At 35.3% G+C, this 19,091-nt stretch overlaps 1 protein-coding gene across 6 annotated transcripts in view; it reads left to right on the top strand.

Annotated features, from left to right (window-relative positions):
• The window catches only part of BRAF (B-Raf proto-oncogene, serine/threonine kinase), a 149,568-nt gene that overhangs the window by 83,914 nt on the left and 46,563 nt on the right, over nucleotides 1-19,091 (top strand). For 3 of the 6 annotated variants that reach the window (XM_028489662.2, XM_028489664.2, XM_028489663.2), the window contains exons 6-12: nucleotides 2,391-2,539; nucleotides 3,472-3,591; nucleotides 6,088-6,244; nucleotides 13,185-13,221; nucleotides 14,587-14,706; nucleotides 17,105-17,241; nucleotides 18,209-18,326. In XM_028489662.2, coding sequence (XP_028345463.1) covers nucleotides 2,391-2,539; nucleotides 3,472-3,591; nucleotides 6,088-6,244; nucleotides 13,185-13,221; nucleotides 14,587-14,706; nucleotides 17,105-17,241; nucleotides 18,209-18,326 — 838 coding nt within the window. The remainder of the gene's footprint in view (nucleotides 1-2,390; nucleotides 2,540-3,471; nucleotides 3,592-6,087; nucleotides 6,245-13,184; nucleotides 13,222-14,586; nucleotides 14,707-17,104; nucleotides 17,242-18,208; nucleotides 18,327-19,091) is intronic. The other 3 variants (XM_024127925.3, XM_024127928.3, XM_024127933.3) reach the window with 1 other exon arrangement.

Consider the following 19,091-nt stretch of genomic DNA (forward strand, 5'->3'; position numbering starts at 1 on the left):
GCCGCTCCGCGGCATGTGGGATCCTCCCAGACCGGGGCGCGGACCCGGTTCCCCTGCATCGGCAGGCGGACGCGCAACCACTGCGCCACCAGGGAAGCCCTGTTGGAAGATTTTTTAATCACAGTTTCAATTTCATTACTTGTGATTGGTCTGTTTATATTTTCTGTTTCTTCCTGGTTCAGTCTTGGAAGGTTCTACCTTTCTAAGAATTTGTCCATTTCTTCCAGGTAGTCCATTTTAATGGCATAGAGTTGCTTGTAGTAGTCTCTAGGATGCTTGGTATTTCTGTGGTGTCTGTTGTAACTTTTTTTTCATTTCCAAATTTATTGATTCATTTCCAATTTTTCTTGATGAGTCTGGCTAATGGTTTATCAACTTTGTTTATCTTCTCAAAGAACCAGCTTTTACTTTTATTCTTTGCTATTGTTTTGTTTCTATTTATTTCTGCTCTGATCTTTATGATTTGTTTCCTTCTGCTAACTTTGGGTTTTGTTGGTTCTTCTTTCTCTAGTTCCTTTAGGTGTAAGGTTAGATTGTTTATTTGAGATTTTTCTTGTTTCTTGAGGTAGACTTGTATAGCTGTAAACTTCCCTCTTAGAACTGCTTTTGCTGCATCCCATAGGTTTTGGATTGTCGTGTTTTGTTTTGTTTTTTTTTTGTGGTACGCAGGCCTCTCACTGTTGTGGCCTCTCCCGTCGCGGAGCAAGGCTCTGGACGTGCAGGCTTAGCGGCCATGGCTCACGGGCCCAGCCGCTCCGCGGCATGAGGGATCTTCCCAGACCGGGGCACGAACCCGTGTCCCCTGCATTGGCAGGCGGACTCTCAACCACTGCGCCTCCAGGGAAGCCCAACATTCTTTATTTTAAAGTCTATTTTATCTGATATGAGTATTGCTACTCCAGCTTTCTTTTGATTTGCATTTGCATGGAATATCTTTTTCCATCCCCTCACTTTCAGTCTGAATGTGTTCCTAGTTCTGAAGTGGGTCTCTTGTAGACAGCACATATATGGCTCTTGTTTTTGTATCCATTCAGCGAGCCTGTGTCTTTTGGTTGGAGCATTTAATCCATTCACGTTTAAGGTAGTTATTGATATGTATGTTCCTATTACCATTTTCTTAATTGTTTTGGGTTTGTTTTTGTAGGTCCTTTTCTTCTCTTGTGTTTCCCACTTAAAGAAGTTCCTTTAGCATTTGTTGTAGAGCTGGTTTGGTGGTGCTGAATTCTCTTAGCTTTCACTTGTCTGTAAAGCTTTTGATTTCTCCATCGAATCTGAATGAGATCCTTGCCAGGTACAGTAATCTTGGTTTGTAGGTTCTTCCCTTTCATCATTTTAAGTATATCATGACACTCCCTTCTGACTTGTAGAGTTTCTGCTGAGAAATCAGCTGTTAACCTTATGGGGATTCCCTTGTGTGTTATTTGTTGTTTTTCCCTTGCTGCTTTTAATATGTTTTCTTTGTATTTAATTACATCTTCTCAATCTTTACCTCCATTCTTTTTCTGAGGTCCTCGGTCATCTTCACTATCATTATTCTGAATTCTTTTTCTGGAAGGTTGCCTATCTCCACTTCATTTAGTTGTTTTCCTGGAGTTTTATCTTGTTCCTTCATCTGGTGCATAGCCCTCTGCCTTTTCATCTTGTCTGTCTTTCTATGAATATGGTTTTTGTTCCACAGGCTGCAGGATTGTAGTTCTTCTTGCTTCTGCTGTCTGCCCTCTAGTGGATGAGGCTATCTGAGAGGAAATCATTCTTGACTTTCACTGGTTTCTGTTTCAGGCTCTTCTCGTGATTATTTTCATATTACTAAATAACTTTAAGCCACATTTTCTTACTTTATCAGTTTTAGACATTTACTTATGGCCAGTTCCATAGGGAATTGGATCATTTGTAACATTACAACCTTCCTCTTTTCTCTCCTCCTCTGAAGCATTTTTGGTTTCTGTGGGTTTTTTCCTTCCTCTGTTTCATACCTTTGTAACTTTAAGTATGCCATTGTTTCCTGTTCTATCAACACCAATAAGCATCTGTTAACTCCTTTCTTTGTAGAGTTATTGAGGTGTACCTTTATTCGGTCTTCCACCTTTGTTTCTTCCTTCGCCTGTCATCTCTGCTTTTACTTTTATGTAGTAAAGCTTGATATTATTTTTTTATTTATTTCCCATCTTCTTGACTTCTGAGTTTAATTGGTTAGTGGGTGGGAGATAAATACATGTAGTCCATCTGTTATCTTGAATCCACTGGTTTTCATGTTAGTATCTTAGTGTTTAAGTCAGTTCTCATGGTGTAAGCATATTAAAGATTTGTTATTTTAATCAGGAGTAAATAAGTTGACTTCTAAAAAGATTCTTACTAGTTTTTGAAATCCTCTATGATGTTTTACTTTGCAGGTACGGAAAACTTTTTTCACCTTAGCATTTTGTGACTTCTGTCGAAAGCTGCTTTTCCAGGGGTTCCGCTGTCAAACATGTGGTTATAAATTTCACCAGCGTTGTAGTACAGAGGTTCCACTGATGTGTGTTAATTATGACCAACTTGAGTAAGTAATCAAAAAAATTTTCTTTTCTGTATTCCACTTTACATTTAACATTTCTTAACGTGAAACTAGTATGTCTTAGAGTCAGTGGAAGTTTTCTATACAGAAGAGTTGTTATGGGAAACTTTTTTAAGTGTGGCTAGAGAGTAATATGTAGTATAGCCAGTACTTCTCTCTCAAATTATAATTCTGGTTTGCTGTACATTTCATGTATGTTTTATATTCTCTTTTAATTAATAAAGATCCCTTGCCCATAGAAATCACTTTTAGATGGTTTTTGGGTGTTTCAATTAAATTAACCGTTATATTTTTGGACCACAGATTGGGGAATCTGGTTCTGTCAGCAGTTTTGTAAATTAAGTGCTCTCTCCGTCTCTCAAAGTTAGTGTGCCTGTCTGTCTGTCTGTCTGTTTCTCTCTCCCTCCCCCCTCCTCCTTCTCTTCCTCCCTCTCTTCCCCCTAGTCCCTCTCTTCGCCCTACTCCCTCTCTCAATAGATTGAGTCTGTTTTAATCTTTTTTTGTGTTGTTACTGCTGTTAGTAAAGTCTTATTACTTTTTTTGATTACTTGAGTAGAGGGAATTCAACTCTGTACTTTAAAGTATATCATAATAATATAACCTAATTTTTAGCAGTAGATACATTTTCTTCTAATTCCTTAACCATAAAGCATGATTATTCCCCTCTACTATGTAGAAATTTGCTGTATAGAGCAATTAGTTGTAGATTCTGAGCTTGCCTTTAAAAGTACAATATAATTTTTTTACAATAAGCCTTTAGACAAAAATACAACTAATTGAATTTAATAGTCCTTCCTGAAAATGGAATTTGATCTCAGACATTTTTGTTAATTCTTTAAGGTATTCTGGTATATGAAGCTTCTGGGTTTTGCACAAGTTAGGTTTGTTTTTGTTTTGTTTTTCTTTTTGCCTCACAGTTTGCTGTTTGTCTCCAAGTTCTTTGAACACCACCCAATACCACAGGAGGAGGCCTCCTTAGCAGAGACTACCCTTACATCTGGATCGTCCCCTTCTGCACCCCCCTCCGATTCTATTGGGTATGATTTGATTCCTGCTGTTCAGTGACATGCTATTTGAGCTGATTTCTTTGGAACGTTTGGTTAATTATAAACCTTTCCAACATTTGGATTGTTAAATTAAGGATTTTTTTTTTTCAGGTAACTTATCACACCAGTCAGCTAATTTACATACATTTGGTACAGATACACAGGGTTAAAGCTGACATAGACTGTTTTAGGACCATCCTTGAAAAAAATCAAGCAACAGATAATTTAGAGTCCCTGCCTTGTGCTCATTGCTTTATTTTTAATATCAGATATAGAAGTATATGATTTCCATTTAGAAAAGTAACATTAACATACGAGATAATGGCTGACGATTTAAAAATAGTATATAATTATAATCTACAATTTATGATATATTATTTTAAACTGTGTGATAAATATCATGTTTACAGGAGAAGAGAGAATAGTGAGAGAGGGTAGTCAACATTTAATCAAGAAAGTAGGATTTGAACTGGACTGTAAAGAATTCTAGAATATGAATAAGCATAGGAAATAAAAGCATGGTGATGGTGGGGGCACGGGGGCAAAGGGAGAAGGGAGGTACAAGCAGCATACCTTCATCTTCTAGTATACCCATTTTCTTTAGATTTGCTAATAAAATTTATTAGATTTAATCCAGGTTTTTGTTTTTCTTACTTAAAGACCAATGTCCTTTGCATACCTATTTCTGACTTATTGTGTACTACAGGTTGCTGTCATAGTTTTAATTCAGTAAGTTTCAAGAATGACTTGCTGTCACTACACCAGATCAGTTGTGTTAATTAGACTACCCTATTCAGTTGTAGTAAATTCAGGCTTTTTCCACTTTTAAGTTCTAACTTAAAGTATGTTACTGCTTTGAGACTTTAAATCACCCTGTAAGTAGTGTTTAAAAAGTCAGTGCACTTTCCAAAACTTTTTAAAAGCTAATATTGTCACTTTTACATTCTTTTTACCTGCTCCCAAAATCCCTTGCCAACGGCTTTTATTGGCTGTCTAAAGCAAAAATAAAGACAGCTTTGTCACAAACTAAAAATTTCTCAATTATCAGAATAAAAAGGACCAGTAGAACATGCTAATTTTCTTAAAGGCCAGTTCCATCTGCCTTACCTATAATTCTCATTGGGTTTTTTATAGTAGTTTTTTAAAGTACATAATATTTTATTTTTTTTATTTCCCTTCTAAGTGGATTCATTTAGATAAAGTCAAAATTTCTTTCCCTACCCTTAAAAGTGTGCTTCAAAGAAGCACAAATTCTTGTTCAGATTCTATTGACATATTTTATTTAGAAGCTTTTTGTCACTATTTGGCTTCTTGGCTCTTTCAACCTTTATCTAGTCCTTTTCTACTGTATTTTCTTCTCATTCCTCTCTAAACCCTCTCCCGTCTTAAAAATGTCTTTTATTCCAACATTGTCTTTCTGGCTGTCTTATTAACCACTAGATAATGCTGATTAGTTACAGAGTTTGCATAAGATGGGGTGCAACGATTACCAATCTCTGAAGAGAGGCTGTTAGCACTGAGTCATTCATTGGTCCTGATGGAGCTCACTAAGACAGTCACACCTCGTCAATCAAGTGACACTCATTTCTTAGCTCCCTAGGCTATTCCTTCTGAGGGGCACAGACTTCTCACAGGTGTTTACAATCCATTCTCAAAACTTTAATGTGCTCTGTGAGTGCCAGGTTCATTTTGGGAGCAGTGAGAGATCATAGACTTTGTTATTTATCCACAGTACCAAAATAGGTCACTCTGTCACCTATTTTGATGGTTTCATCAAAAAGCAGTTTTTACAAATATTTACTTTAATGCTTAATATATTATTTTCCTGTGTGTCTTGTATCGATTATTGGGCATGGTAAACATTTCAAAATATGAGAGATTGACACTGATAATCATCTTTTGAATTTGGAAATGATCTTTTACTATTATTGTTCAGAATTTTAATTCAACTCTTGTATAAAGCAATAGGTATATCTTTTAGGTCCTGAAAAACACATGTATGTTTTTAGAAGATTTATAATTTCCTAATATTGATACTTCCCATAAAAATTTCATTTTAGTAACTTCAACTATCAAGAAATGGCAAAGGTAGAACAATTGGCAGACATTATTCAGTCAGTGCCTACCTAGAGCATTTTTGTATAACTTTAAAGGACAAGAGTTTCTTCAGCTGATTAACAACAGGTAATTTTTAGCCATTTGTAGATTTCTCTGGAGTTTTCTGGATAAGAATCAGTGTTCTTATCATTGATACTCCCTGGAGCGTCTGCTTGAGCAATGCAGCTTTGTCAGTGTTAGTTGCAAGCACATATTAGTTTTTTAAACTAACACTTCTAAAAGCCATTACTGCTGGATTTTTAATGCTTTATTTCAAAGATTTTATTTGAGAATATGAAAACAAGAAAATCTTTATATCATCCATTTTTCTATGTTATTATCTTATAAAGTTGCTCTGAATCTTATCTTCCAATCACTTGATTTTTCCAGGCCCCCAATTCTCACCAGTCCGTCTCCTTCAAAATCCATTCCAATTCCACAGCCTTTCCGACCAGATGAAGATCATCGAAATCAGTTTGGACAGCGAGATCGGTCCTCATCAGCTCCAAATGTGCATATAAACACCATAGAACCTGTCAATATTGATGTAAGTATCCAGCAGTGCTCAAACTTAGAAAATTCAAGTGTGTTTCTTTATTTTTTCTGCTACATTTATAATATAGATCAGAAATAAGTGCCATCTTTCATTTATCACAGTTATTATAAGTGATAGACTTTTCATGAATTACAAATCCGAAAAGCCTTTTCATCTTCTCTGATGGCATAAAATATTTAACTGGCACCAAATTATAGAGTTATTCTCATTTTTTTTCCTTATGACACCATCTCTGTAAAAGTCTTATTTTCATTTATTTAACAGATAATCCACTTGACCGTTTTGGGGTAAAGAAAAAATAAGAATACACTTGGTTATTTCCTATTTAGATCAATTTGAAACCTTTACCTAAATTTCTAAAAGTTTAACTTTGAGTTAAATAACCCTTAAGGACTAGTCATTACTTTATGTACTTCTCATGCAAAGCTACCTTTTACCTTCTTTACTTTCTTGAGTATACCATTGGATTCTATCTCTACACAAATCAATTATTTTAGTCTCCTTCTGGGGCTGGTCACTGTTGAATTTTTTTACTTTCCCGGTTTATCTTACACACTATAAGTTAATTATGTACATTAGTGTCACTTCTTCGATTTGACCTTAACTCCTGGACAGCAGAAACCATTCCTAATATAGTTCCCTAACATAGGAACTATTAGGTGTTAGTTGGCACCTAACATAAGAGGTCGTCAAAAAATATTTGTATTAGTAAAAGGGTTAGAAGACAAAGCAGAGGTCTGTTTCCCATAATATAGATCAGGGATCAACAAACTCTTAAAGGGCCACATAGTAAATATTTTAGGCTTGTGTGTCATATGATCTCTAATGATGGCTGTTGAACTCTGCCACTGTAGTGTGAAAACAGCCATACATAATACATTTTAAACAAATAGGTGAGGCTTTATTCCATTAAAACTTGAGTAAAGCAGGTGGCCAGCCCATTGTATTTTGCCAGTCCCTGATATAGACAAAATAGAAGGAAGAGATGAGAAAAAAGATGAGATATGCAGGATCAATCCAAAAGGACTGGTTCATTCAGCTATCAATACGTCATCTCAGTAACTGAGTTACTGAAGAGAATAAAGAGCCCTTGCTATCTGAGCTGTGGTGGGGTTGGGATCACTTCTCCCAGAATTTGTACTTTAGGATAAAAAATGTGGGTTATCCTCAGTCTCTGTCTGTAATAAGCAACAAAACAAAAAAGCCACCAAATTTGTTTGCCTTGGAAAGTAATTATATTTAAAAAGGAATTTGAAACTGTTTCCCCGTGTAAGCAGGATACTGAAGTTACTGAGGGGTCATGTGTATGTTAGAGGACAGGGGTTGTTCTCATTATACTGGCATTCCTTATGTGAGTCCTCATAAGGTTTAGTAAAGAAGCAAAAATTATCCTAACAGGAAAATAATCACTAATTAACAGACTCCCTTAGTATTAGTCTCCACTCACATATCCTTCCCCATTTAATACCAGCTTGCATTCCAGCCCTTTTCCATCACTATCCAACATTTCAGTGAAAACGTAAAGCAGATTGATTTTGAATCTGACAACAAAAAAAAGATTTTAAGGATTTTATGAAGACAGTGAAAAAGTCACTTGGTAGGACTACTCAAATCTTACAGAGTCATTGAGAAATAAGGATACAGCAGAATTAAATTAGTCCAGTTAACAGTAAAAGAGAGAAAGTCTATATAAGGATGACAAGAGAATAGGCTTTTCAAGTGAAAATGATTTAAATATCATAGGATTGCTGGAGGCCTTTGAGGGAATTGATGAAGTCCTTTAAAATTTTTATAAAAATGATTATGATTGTGATATAAAAGATGAATATGAAATTAAGAATTTCAATTTGTGCTGTCGTAAGTTTGATATTATTACCAATGAAAACTTGATTTTTTCTGTATTAATTCTAAGGATTAGCATACTGTTGAAATTATAACTTAAAGTTTTGTTGAATATAAAAGAAAATAAACTTTTTATAAATCTTAATTTCATTTTTCAAGATACATTCCCAAGTCAGACTTTCTTCCTATTTTTTACTATGAAATTTTTTCTCTATTTTTATTGGATTCATTTAAAGTAGCCTTTTCTTAATATCAATTTTTCTAAACTAATAAGGTCTTCTTCTATCTGGCTAGACCTGAATACAAAGGAAAAAAAAATAGGAAAGGGAAATATGGAAATAAGGAGATCGTGTGAAATAAGAAATCAAATCTTATTTTTACGTTAGATCTATTGTCAGTATGTTCAAAGTTGTTACCTTTGTATTTACTTTCAAAACTGACATTCTTTTAGACTATTTCTCTTTATGTCTTAGTGTTATTAAGTTTCTCCTATTCTCTTAGGCTTGAACATTTGGAGTGTCATCTTTATATCTTTTTCATCTTCCCCTATAAGCAAATAGTCATAAGGTATCACCTTTCCTTTTGCTATACGTCTCATATTTGTTATTACTACCACCATTTGGGCCCATATTTCTTCACTTGAACTACTTATTACATTAATCTCCTAAATAGATTTCCTGCCATTGATTTCTCTCTGCCCATTTCCGTTTTTTATTGCTATTATCAGAATAATTTTTTATAAGACCTCTATTATCATCTGTTCCTTTGTTCCAAAACTTTCATTTACTTCCCATTGAAAAATATAAACCTTTTAGCATTTCATTCAGTTTCAGGCATTTCATTCAGTTTCAGTCATTATTTGTCATTTATTATTCCAGTAAACCAGATTTAATATTTACTCTGGGATAGGCACTGTGTCAGAATAGGGAATTAAGATGAATTGGCATAGTCTTTGCCCTCAAGGAGGTCACAGTCTAATGGAAATGGATGAATCAGCCATATAAATAAATAAACACAAAATATACAATGATAGTTTATAGAAGGGGATGATAAACCCTACCTGGTTAAATCTAGTAATGTTTAGCAGAGAAGGGACAGCATTTAAGCCAGACTGTAGAAGATGAATAGGAAGGAGTCAGAGTTTATTCAGTGCACTAGGTGGGGGTTTTAGAAGGAAGAGCATTTGTTAAGGAAATGGTATGTGCAGAAATATAGAAGTACCTTTATGTGGGTTGTAATGAATAGTTGGTATTGTAGGAGTTTAAGGTTCAGGAAAAGGGTGGCGAATGGTAGAGGATGAAACTAAGTAGGTAGAGTCCACACTGAAAGACATTGTTATTACTCTGAGGTCACTATAGTAGTTGGTAATAGTGGGTCCGATAAACTGAGTGGGAAAGAAAGTGATCAGCTCTTTAGAAAGTTCTTTTGAATTAGTGAGAGATTTGATAGGCACGATTGTTAGGATGGATACTGTAAATGGCTACTGTTAATGCTTACTATGTGCTAGGTACTTTACTAAGTACTTTACATAAATTTTCTTATTCTGTCCTCACAAACACTTGTGAGTTAAGTAGTAGTATTATCCTTATTTTACTGTTAAGAAAATTAGATTTAGAGATATCAGGAAACTTACCCCAGATCACACAGGTGATAAATGATTGAAATGGGGTAAAACCTGGCCTTTCTTTCTATCTCAAGCACTGTTCTATATAGTAGTAGAGGAGAGAAGTGAAAGAGATGAGAGGTAATAAAAGATAATGCCTAGGGACTTCCCTGGTGGCACAGTGGTTAAGAATCCGCCTGCCAATGCAGGGGACGCGGGTTCGATCCCTGGTCTGGGAAGATCCCGCATGCCGTGGAGCAGCTAAGCCTGTGCGCCACAACTGCTGAGCCTGTGCTCTAGAGCCCATGAGCCACAACTACTGAGCCCGCATGCCACAACTACTGAAGCCCACGCACCTAGAGCCTGTGCTCTGCAACAGGGGAAGCCACCACAGTGAGAAGCCCATGCACTGCAACAAAGAGTAACCCCTTCTCACCGCAACTAGAGAAAGCCTGCGCACAGCAAAGAAGTTCCAATGCAGCCAAAAATAAATAAATAAGAAATGGTAATTTTTAAAAAAAAGATAATGCCTAGAGTTGTCTGGCTTAGGTGAATAGATAGTATTTATTCTATCCATTAAAATAGGAAATGCCAAAGGAAGAAGAACAGGGTTTGTAGAAATGAAAATGTTAACTTTTATTTTGGACATCTTGACTTTAAGATGTCTGTGGAACTTTCCTTGTTTAGAAGTCCAGTAGCAGCTGAAATAAGGACCTTGAGTAGAGATACAGATTTAGAAATAATTAGCCTATTTTTGTCAGTTAAAGTCATGGATGTAAGTGATATTACTCAAAGACTATATGTAAACTGAAAAGAGGGTAGACATGCAACCCCAGTAAACATTAACATTTGAGATACAGGCAGAGACTGTCATTCTCTGTCTCCATTTTAGGCTTCTCTTCTAACTTTAGCTTCAAATAAGTAAGAGAAAGTAGTGTTGCAGAAGCTAAAGGGAGAAAAGGGGACTTCAAGAATGCTTAAGTAGTTGATGTCAGTTGCCACTGAGACTCAAATGAGATAAGGACTGGAAATGACTATTGAATTGGGCAATTACAATGTCATTTTTACTTCATTGAGAGCTGATTTAGAGGACTATCGGAGGATAGCAAAACCAGGTAAAGATGCAGGATTAAGTGCCAATTTTGAGAAGCTTGGCTATAAAAGAATGATGAAAGGGCCATAGATTGAAGCAGAGACTTGAGCATATTTATAACTTCAGGGGAAGAAGCAAGTGAAGAGAGAGGTTAAAAATAACAAGAAAGAATAACTGAGGTAGTAAAATTCCTTGAACTTGGAAGTGATGTTCTTCAGAGGCTATGAGGAATTAAAGATGAACATAGCTAGCTCCACAGCTCTTTACAGGCAGTATGACCATGGGCAGATGACTTAACCTTGAGGCCTGTAGTGTCTACCCCTTGTAGTGATTTGAAAATGCTTTTTGTTCATGGCACAAAATAAGAATTCAAAAATTATAGCTAATATTATTTTATTTATTATTTATTTATTTTATTTATTTTGCGGTATGTGGGCCTCTCACCTCTGTGGCCTCTCCCGTTGCGGAGCACAGGCTCTGGACGCACAGGCTCAGCGGCCATGGCTCACGGGCCTAGCCGCTCCGCGGCCTGTGGGATCTTCCCAAACCGGGGCATGAACCCATGTCCCCTGCATTAGCAGGCGGACCAGGCCTAGCCGCTCCGCGGCCTGTGGGATCTTCCCAAACCGGGGCATGAACCCATGTCCCCTGCATTAGCAGGCGGACCCTCAACCACTGCGCCACCAGGGAAGCCCCTAGCTAATATTATTATACAAATGTTTGTAGATATAGAGGCAGAACAGAATGTTCTTTGATAGCTTCTGTTTTCTCTGTCATGCTAAGAAAGGGAAGAGATATAAGTAAGAAAGGAACCCCATAGGAGATTGGCAAAAAGTTTGAAATAGCCAGTATTGGAATACTAGAAGATCCTATTTAACCTAGGTCACATAGATAAAGATTGTCAAGGAGCTTTAAGAACATATTTGAGATTGAAAAATATAAGTTTTTGGTGGTTATTAGCAGTAGGTTGTCTAGAAGACTTTTTTTACACCTCTCAGCTTGCAGGATCTTAGTTCCCCCACCAGGGATTGAACCCAGGCCACGGCAGTGAAAGTGCGGAGTCCTAACCACCGGACCACCAGGGAAGTCCCCCTCTTGCTTTTCTTTCCTGCATTCCTGTCTACCCCTCAAACCCCAACACGTAGATCATCTTCTTCAAATGCTTCACCATTGGCCAAGTTCTATAGTTATTTATTTATCCTTTGAACTTACGTAGCATGAAGAATCTTTTCACCCATACTATTTATTTGGCAATTAACTAAGCAACTTTGGCACCTTTTTTATTGTTTTCTTAAGCTCTTATTCTTATATCACATAATTTCTATGTGTGTATATCTTTCTTACACTTAGATTATAAGCTCTCAAGAACACAAAGTAAGTGAGATCACCATGATTTTTTATATTTATTGATAGTCACACAACCCCTAACATTTAGCATCTTATTTGGAGATATGAGTATTTGTTGATTATTCTGTAGAAAATGTTAAAGGCTTTATATAATACATTGAACATGACAGAAATACATCTGTAAAGAATGTGCTCTTTGTTTTAGCCTATAAATGAAAAGCTGCCTATTTGCAAAGAGACTTTGAGCTTATTTAGAGACTTCATATTTAAGTTATACTGGGTAGATTAAGTTCTGTCTGTCAGGATCCAAATTGCATTGCATTGCCAGTAGGCTCTTCCCCCACTGCCCTGCCCCACGTTGTCTGTTGTAAAAAGCTGTATTTTAATAATAAAGACAAATTTTTTTCCCCTTCTAGCGTGTCCTTACAGATTTATATTTTTATAATTGTATCAGTGTACATTTAATTTTGTATTCTTTTTTATTGTAAACATGTTTCATCAGTCAGGCTTCATAATTGTTTTAGTAGCTACATAATACTAAATTGATACACTATAATTTAGTTAACCAATATGTCAATATGCCTAAAATAGGGAAATAATTTCTGGTTTTTTAGTATAATGGATAATGTTGCACTAAACATCTTTGTGCATATCATTTTTTCTTCTGAATTATTTCCTTAGGAAAAATTCCCAGAAGTGGAATTACAGGATCAAAGGGTATGAACATTTTATGGCTCTTAATATGTGCCAGTAGAATTTTTTTTAAGAATTAATACAGCCATTGGTTTTGAATGGCCTGAAATGGATTTCAACATTTTGTCAGGACTAATAATCCCTTCAATCTAGGGTTAGGTTGGCGAGTGCTTCAAATTTTTTATTTTATCATGTTCACTAGCTAATTCCATATTCTTTCTGTTTTGTGAAGTAATTTATAAGGCAGGTATTATTTTGAATTAACCTTTCTGTGAATGCTTAGTGGAAAATAAAATGTTATTACTTTCTTAACCATATGCTTTGATTAAATATACATTACTATTTATTTGTAGGACTTGATTAGAGACCAAGGGTTTCGTAGTGATGGAGGTAAGTAGTGATTTCAATTAAAAAAAAAAAAATCAGGGAAAAATGCAATTGCTTTGCTGCTTGTCTCCTTTATATTTGCTTATTACATGAAACACAGACACAGAAAAATGTGCAGAGAAAAACCAAAAATTGTTTGCTTTTCTTTAGTATTTATCATTTATCTCTAATAAAATTTTAACTAATTCATAGCCAGAGAAAAAGAGAGGACATAAAAGAGAGTCTTAAATGTACTATCTACAGTTTTTTAGATGTTGTTATCGAGGAGAGATCCTTAATTATTTTACCCACTTTATTCCTAACCACCTCCACTAATACAAAGATTGAGTTTACAACCAGTTAAAACTTGACTCCCCTACATCATTCTTGGGGAGAATCCCTGGGGTTGCCTGCTACAACTTGTCAGTTTGTTAGACATTGTCAGCCACTTCCCTTCAGCTTTCTAGAAGGGTTTGGAATATATACTTTATAGTATGGACCCCTAATAGAAAAGCCTAGTTCCCCTAAAGTCCAGTAAATAAAATAAGCAAATGAGAAACTGAATTGAGATTTCTTACAGAATTTTCATCAGATGTGCACTCTAGCACAGTGAAAGTTGGGCGCATAGCAAAACATTACTTTAGAAAATACTTTTTAAATAAGATTTTACCCCCATAAGATTTTTCTAAGAGATGGTGTTTGAAACCATCTTGATGTTTTCTTCCAGGTGGTCCTTTATGCTTACCTCTTCAGCTGTCTTCTTTTTAATAAGGAAGCCCTACAATACCTGCATATCTTGTTTAGAGTTGGTCTCTTCACTGTGACCTGCTTTATATTCAAAATATCTAAGCCCAGACTCAAAGATACTTTATGTTGAATAAACATTGAGTAAACCATCTTTTGTTGTAATATTTATATATACCTGTGGACCTACCAAAATAATAAGCCTGCGTTATGTACTCTGGACTTAGTATTTACTATAGCACATAGTTATAAAAGGTTTTTTTTTTTTTCCTGTTTGTTATTCCATGAACCCACCAATTAATGTTGCTGCCAGTTTGACTCTCATATGTCTTAATAGCTGTGGCTTTTGATAATTTTGCCCAATACATCCAGCATTTAAATGTTGCCATCATGTTAGCATCACAGAGTTAACTTAGTCATAAAAATTGCCTGCTTAGTACCAAAAATCAAATGCCATTTCTTATCCTTTTTGTGGATCACTTTATAAAGAATCATTGGAATTTTATGAAAATAAGCAGATTTTTTAGACATCCAGAATTATTTTGTGAAGCAGGCTTCAACTCATTTATTCCCCGTGACTTCTTTCATTTCTTCTGTGTATCTGTCTTCCTGTGTTTGCCTGCCCCTCTCTTTTTCTTCTAACAGCCCCTTTGAACCAGCTGATGCGCTGTCTTCGGAAATACCAATCCCGGACTCCCAGTCCCCTCCTACATTCTGTCCCCAGTGAAATAGTGTTTGATTTTGAGCCTGGCCCAGTGTTCAGAGGTAGTTGGGCTCTTCTTTCTTGTTTTCACCCAAAGCAAACTAAATATAAACAACAGATACTGTTTGTGCCTCACCCTCACAGTGTGTGTTTGTAAGTGTGAGAGTTTTCTGTACTAAATTTCTGCTTGGCCTGGCTGGAATGCTCTGAATGTGCTTCTCACACATACTCACTACCACAAGCTTTCTGTATGCTGTCTGTCATAAATTTTTAAAAGCAAGAAAATTCTGAGCTGAGATTTCCATCTTGTTTTTTGTTATATTACTTACTTTTTGGTCTTGATAATTTCTTAAACTCAGTGGGTGACAGTAAATAATGTGGGGAGGGGCTTCTTCAATTTGAATTTATTTTTAATCCATTTAGGTGATAACCTTGATGGCTGCTAGTAATGGTTATCAATTTTTTTGGTTTTTAAAAAAAGTGGAAATCCCTATTATGATCTCTTACTAGACTTTTCGCTTTACTTTTCTGTTATATGTGTCCTTTTTTTAAAAAACGTAGGACATGTGTATTTTATATCAAAGGTAGGGAACTTAAAGAAGATTTGTAATATATTTGGGGTATTTTAGCATACTTCAGAAAATTAGGATTTATACTTTCAGTTATGGTCTCATGTGAGGGAAATGTTAGCAGTATAATTTCACTCACCCATTTTATCTTTCCATCCTTTAATTATTGGTTAAACTGATTTTTAAAAATTTAAGTCAAAATTTAAATGGTGTCTTGCTGTAAATATTTTTAATGAATTATATTTACTGGCTTTTGCTAGTTAGTGTCTGTTAACTTATTCTGAATGTAATGGTGGCATTTCAGATTTTTGCTGTCTCAGCCCAACTTTCAGAAAGTCCATGGAATGGGCTGGAAGTTATAGAGTACTGAGTAGTGTAATTAAAGTAAGTGATACAATACAGCACTGAGTAGATCAGAATTGTGAAGCCTGGGTAAGCAGTTAAGGCTTTATGATGTTGAAAATTATCAGTGGAAGGCAGAATATGGATTGTGCTCTAATTAATAGACATTCCAGATACCATTTTCTTTTAGAAAATTGCATGTGAGGTCATGGAAATTCCACATGATGACATATGTGGTGTAGTAATGAGAAAAGTTCTACACAGTTTTAACATTTAAATGTTGCCATTAGTATTCTGATCCTTGTTCTTTGAAAGATAGTGACTTTTAAACTAAAGAATAGTTATCTACTTTTTTAAAAAATTGAAGTCTTTTTGTTCTGTATGTGCAAACATTACCTGACATCTCAGTCCTACTTAGCTATACTCAGGCCCCACTAGGAGTCATTGCCCTGAACCCCTCTGCACCAGGTGCTTTCTGTACATGAATTGGGGTTTTTGCTCTATCAGCATTTGGAAAAATATCCATCAGAAAGGTATGCAACCCTAACAACTGAGTCCATATTCAAAGAGTGTACCCCTTGGACTCATTTGGCTGATAGAATTTTTCCATTTGTAGTAACTTGGCTGAGAGGCCATAGCACTTACCTTGCCCTCATTTTATAGGCAGAGATTTTTCAGAAAGTCTTGAGAAACCTGCTTGGCTTTGTTTGCATTAACTTTGTTATGCAGGTAAAATTCATCTTTGTTTAGCAAAATAAGCCTCCAGGAACCAATGAAAGTGACCAGTATCTCTCACGCTTAAATAGTATAGTATGTAGTATAGGATTTTTAAAAATTTTAGTGGCTAATATGAAAGAGCCAGGTAATGTCAACATTATGGCCATTACTAGAATATGTTTCCATTTGGGGAATTTCTATCTTTTTTTTTATTGATAGACTGTTAAGGTAACATAATTAAAAGTTTATTTTTTATATTCGCTTTTAAGTTGATTTTGCTTCTTGTTTTTTTTTTTGTTTTTTTTTTTGCGTTACGCGGGCCTCTCACTGTTGTGGCCTCAGCGGCCATGGCTCACGGGCCCAGCCGCTCTGCGGCACGTGGGATCTTCCCGGACCGGGGCATGAACCCGTGTCCCCTGCATCGGCAGGCGGACTCTCAACCACTGTGCCACCAGGGAAGCCCGCTTCTTGTTTTTTGATCAAAGAAAAAACTTGGGTGTATTTTTTAGTGTTTATCTCTTATTTTAAAAAGATTATTTTTCTCCTAGACTCTGCACCAATAAACAAAGTATATAACTATAATCAGACGTTTTAAAGGTCATTAAATTGACCAGAAAGCTGCAAGTATAAAACTAAAAGAAATTATAGTTTTTTAATTTAAAGCTAGTCACCAAATGAGGCTCCTTTTTTGCCTGTTCTTTCCAAATGGTCTGTATTAGAACATTTACTGCATTTTTAAAATAAGTCTAAATCTCCCTCTACCCTCTGCCCCCAATAAGCTAATGTACTTGATCCTCCTTTAATAGATATATTTTTCCTTTCACTAACTTAGGATCAACCACAGGTTTATCTGCCACGCCCCCTGCCTCATTACCTGGCTCACTCACTAATGTGAAAGCATTACAGAAATCTCCAGGACCTCAGCGAGAAAGGAAGTCATCTTCATCCTCAGAAGACAGGAATCGAATGGTGAGAGTATATGATATCTTTTTTCCTCTAAGTTCTGTCTTCTTAGAAGTCATAGCTAAATGTAATGTCACCTTGTAGATATATGATATATAGTGGCATATATGTCCATATTTGACAGAGAATTCCCATAATCAAATAGTTTTTCGCTTAAGAACAAAACACAACACTGATTTTCGCTCTCAACTCTAATATAATTGAGTAAAAGGCAGTTTTGGAAGAGCAAGAATAGTGTTCTGTTTCTAAACTATGGAAAGAGAGTAAGCTAGTATTTTAGGAGGCATGATTAGGCATGTATATTCTAAAGAGTTGGTCTGAAATACAAATATCTACCAAAGGACATTCTTCCCTAATGAAAAATTTAACTGTCTGCTGTAAATTAAATCTATATTAAAAACTAATCATTTTAGCAATAGTATATATTGGATATGTGGGTCCTTTATCATCCCAAAGTGATTGTATATGTTGATAAATTTTTTTAAGAGAGAGATTGGGTCAGATAAGATATATGAGGAAATTTAGCACTGACTGGGAGAAAGTAATTAGATTATCAACAGCCATAGTACGTTAACTTTTTGGCCTTTGGAGCCAAAACTAGTCACAAATGTATAGCACTTATCTTGCTTCTAGTAGTCTTCCAAATGATTTTAAAAAGCCGCTTTATTTTATTGATTTTAATAATAAAATTTAATAATAGTAACATTTCTCATAGCCAATAAATAATTTTTATTTTTTAATAAATTATTTCCACCCTAATACTGACTTAGGTCTTAAACTTAAGTTTTATATTGTAAGAATCATCCTTCTATTATTCCTCTAGAGTATGGGGTTTTTTTGTTGTTTTTTCCAAAGTTCTTGCTCTCTTCCTAACTTAGGTCCCTTTCAGGAATAGGGAAATGTACTTAGTGTGAAGCATAAGATTTTCCTTTTTTGTTTGCCTTGGCTTGACTTTTGCACTATTTTTATCAAGAAAACACTTGGTAGACGGGATTCAAGTGACGATTGGGAGATTCCTGATGGGCAGATCACGGTGGGACAAAGAATTGGATCCGGGTCATTTGGGACAGTCTACAAGGGAAAGTGGCATGGTATGTATGTAATACAGTGACCTTGTCACAAATTATAATAATAGACTATAATAACTTTTATAAAAAAAATCAAAGGGAGTATTCACTGTTTTCATCATTAAGCTAATTTTGATCAGATGCAAGAGTCCTCCAAAGGTTTATAACAGAAATTATGGGAAATAAAAACTGGATTCACAGCAGCCAGAAGTTTAGTCATTATACTACAGTAATAATTTTTAAAGATGATGATCCTCCAGATGAGCTAGTCCCGAAGATTTGTTTTTATTTTTATAAGTCTTTCTGCTGGTAATTTTATTTGTATTATAAACCACAAGTAAACATATAAAAAGAGTACTTACCAAAGGAAAGACTGGGCAGTAAACATATAAAAAATGTTCAGTCTCACTAGTTGTGAAAGAATTATAAATTCAAAAAATAGAAATCATTATTGCCTCTCAAATGACTTATATTTCTTTGAAAAGATAATCAAATGGACAAAGTTTTTTTTTAAATTGATTATATTTAGAGTTGTGATTGTAATGCTGCTGGTGGAAACATAAATTGCTATGAATTTTCTGGAGGGCAGTTTGGCAATATGTATATGGAGCCAACAATTCCATCTGTAGAACAGGAACAAACAGATGTGTGTGCAAGTATATTCATTAGAGATTTGATATGAATGAAAAATGGAAATAACTTAAGTGCTCATTAATAGAGGAAGGAATAAATAAATTGATAACCTCCATATATGATTATATAGAAATTAAATTGGTATGGTAGATGTCT

The sequence above is a fragment of the Physeter macrocephalus genome, chromosome 5, assembly GCF_002837175.3.
Source record: "Physeter macrocephalus isolate SW-GA chromosome 5, ASM283717v5, whole genome shotgun sequence".
In the NCBI taxonomy this organism is placed as follows: domain Eukaryota; kingdom Metazoa; phylum Chordata; class Mammalia; order Artiodactyla; family Physeteridae; genus Physeter; species Physeter macrocephalus.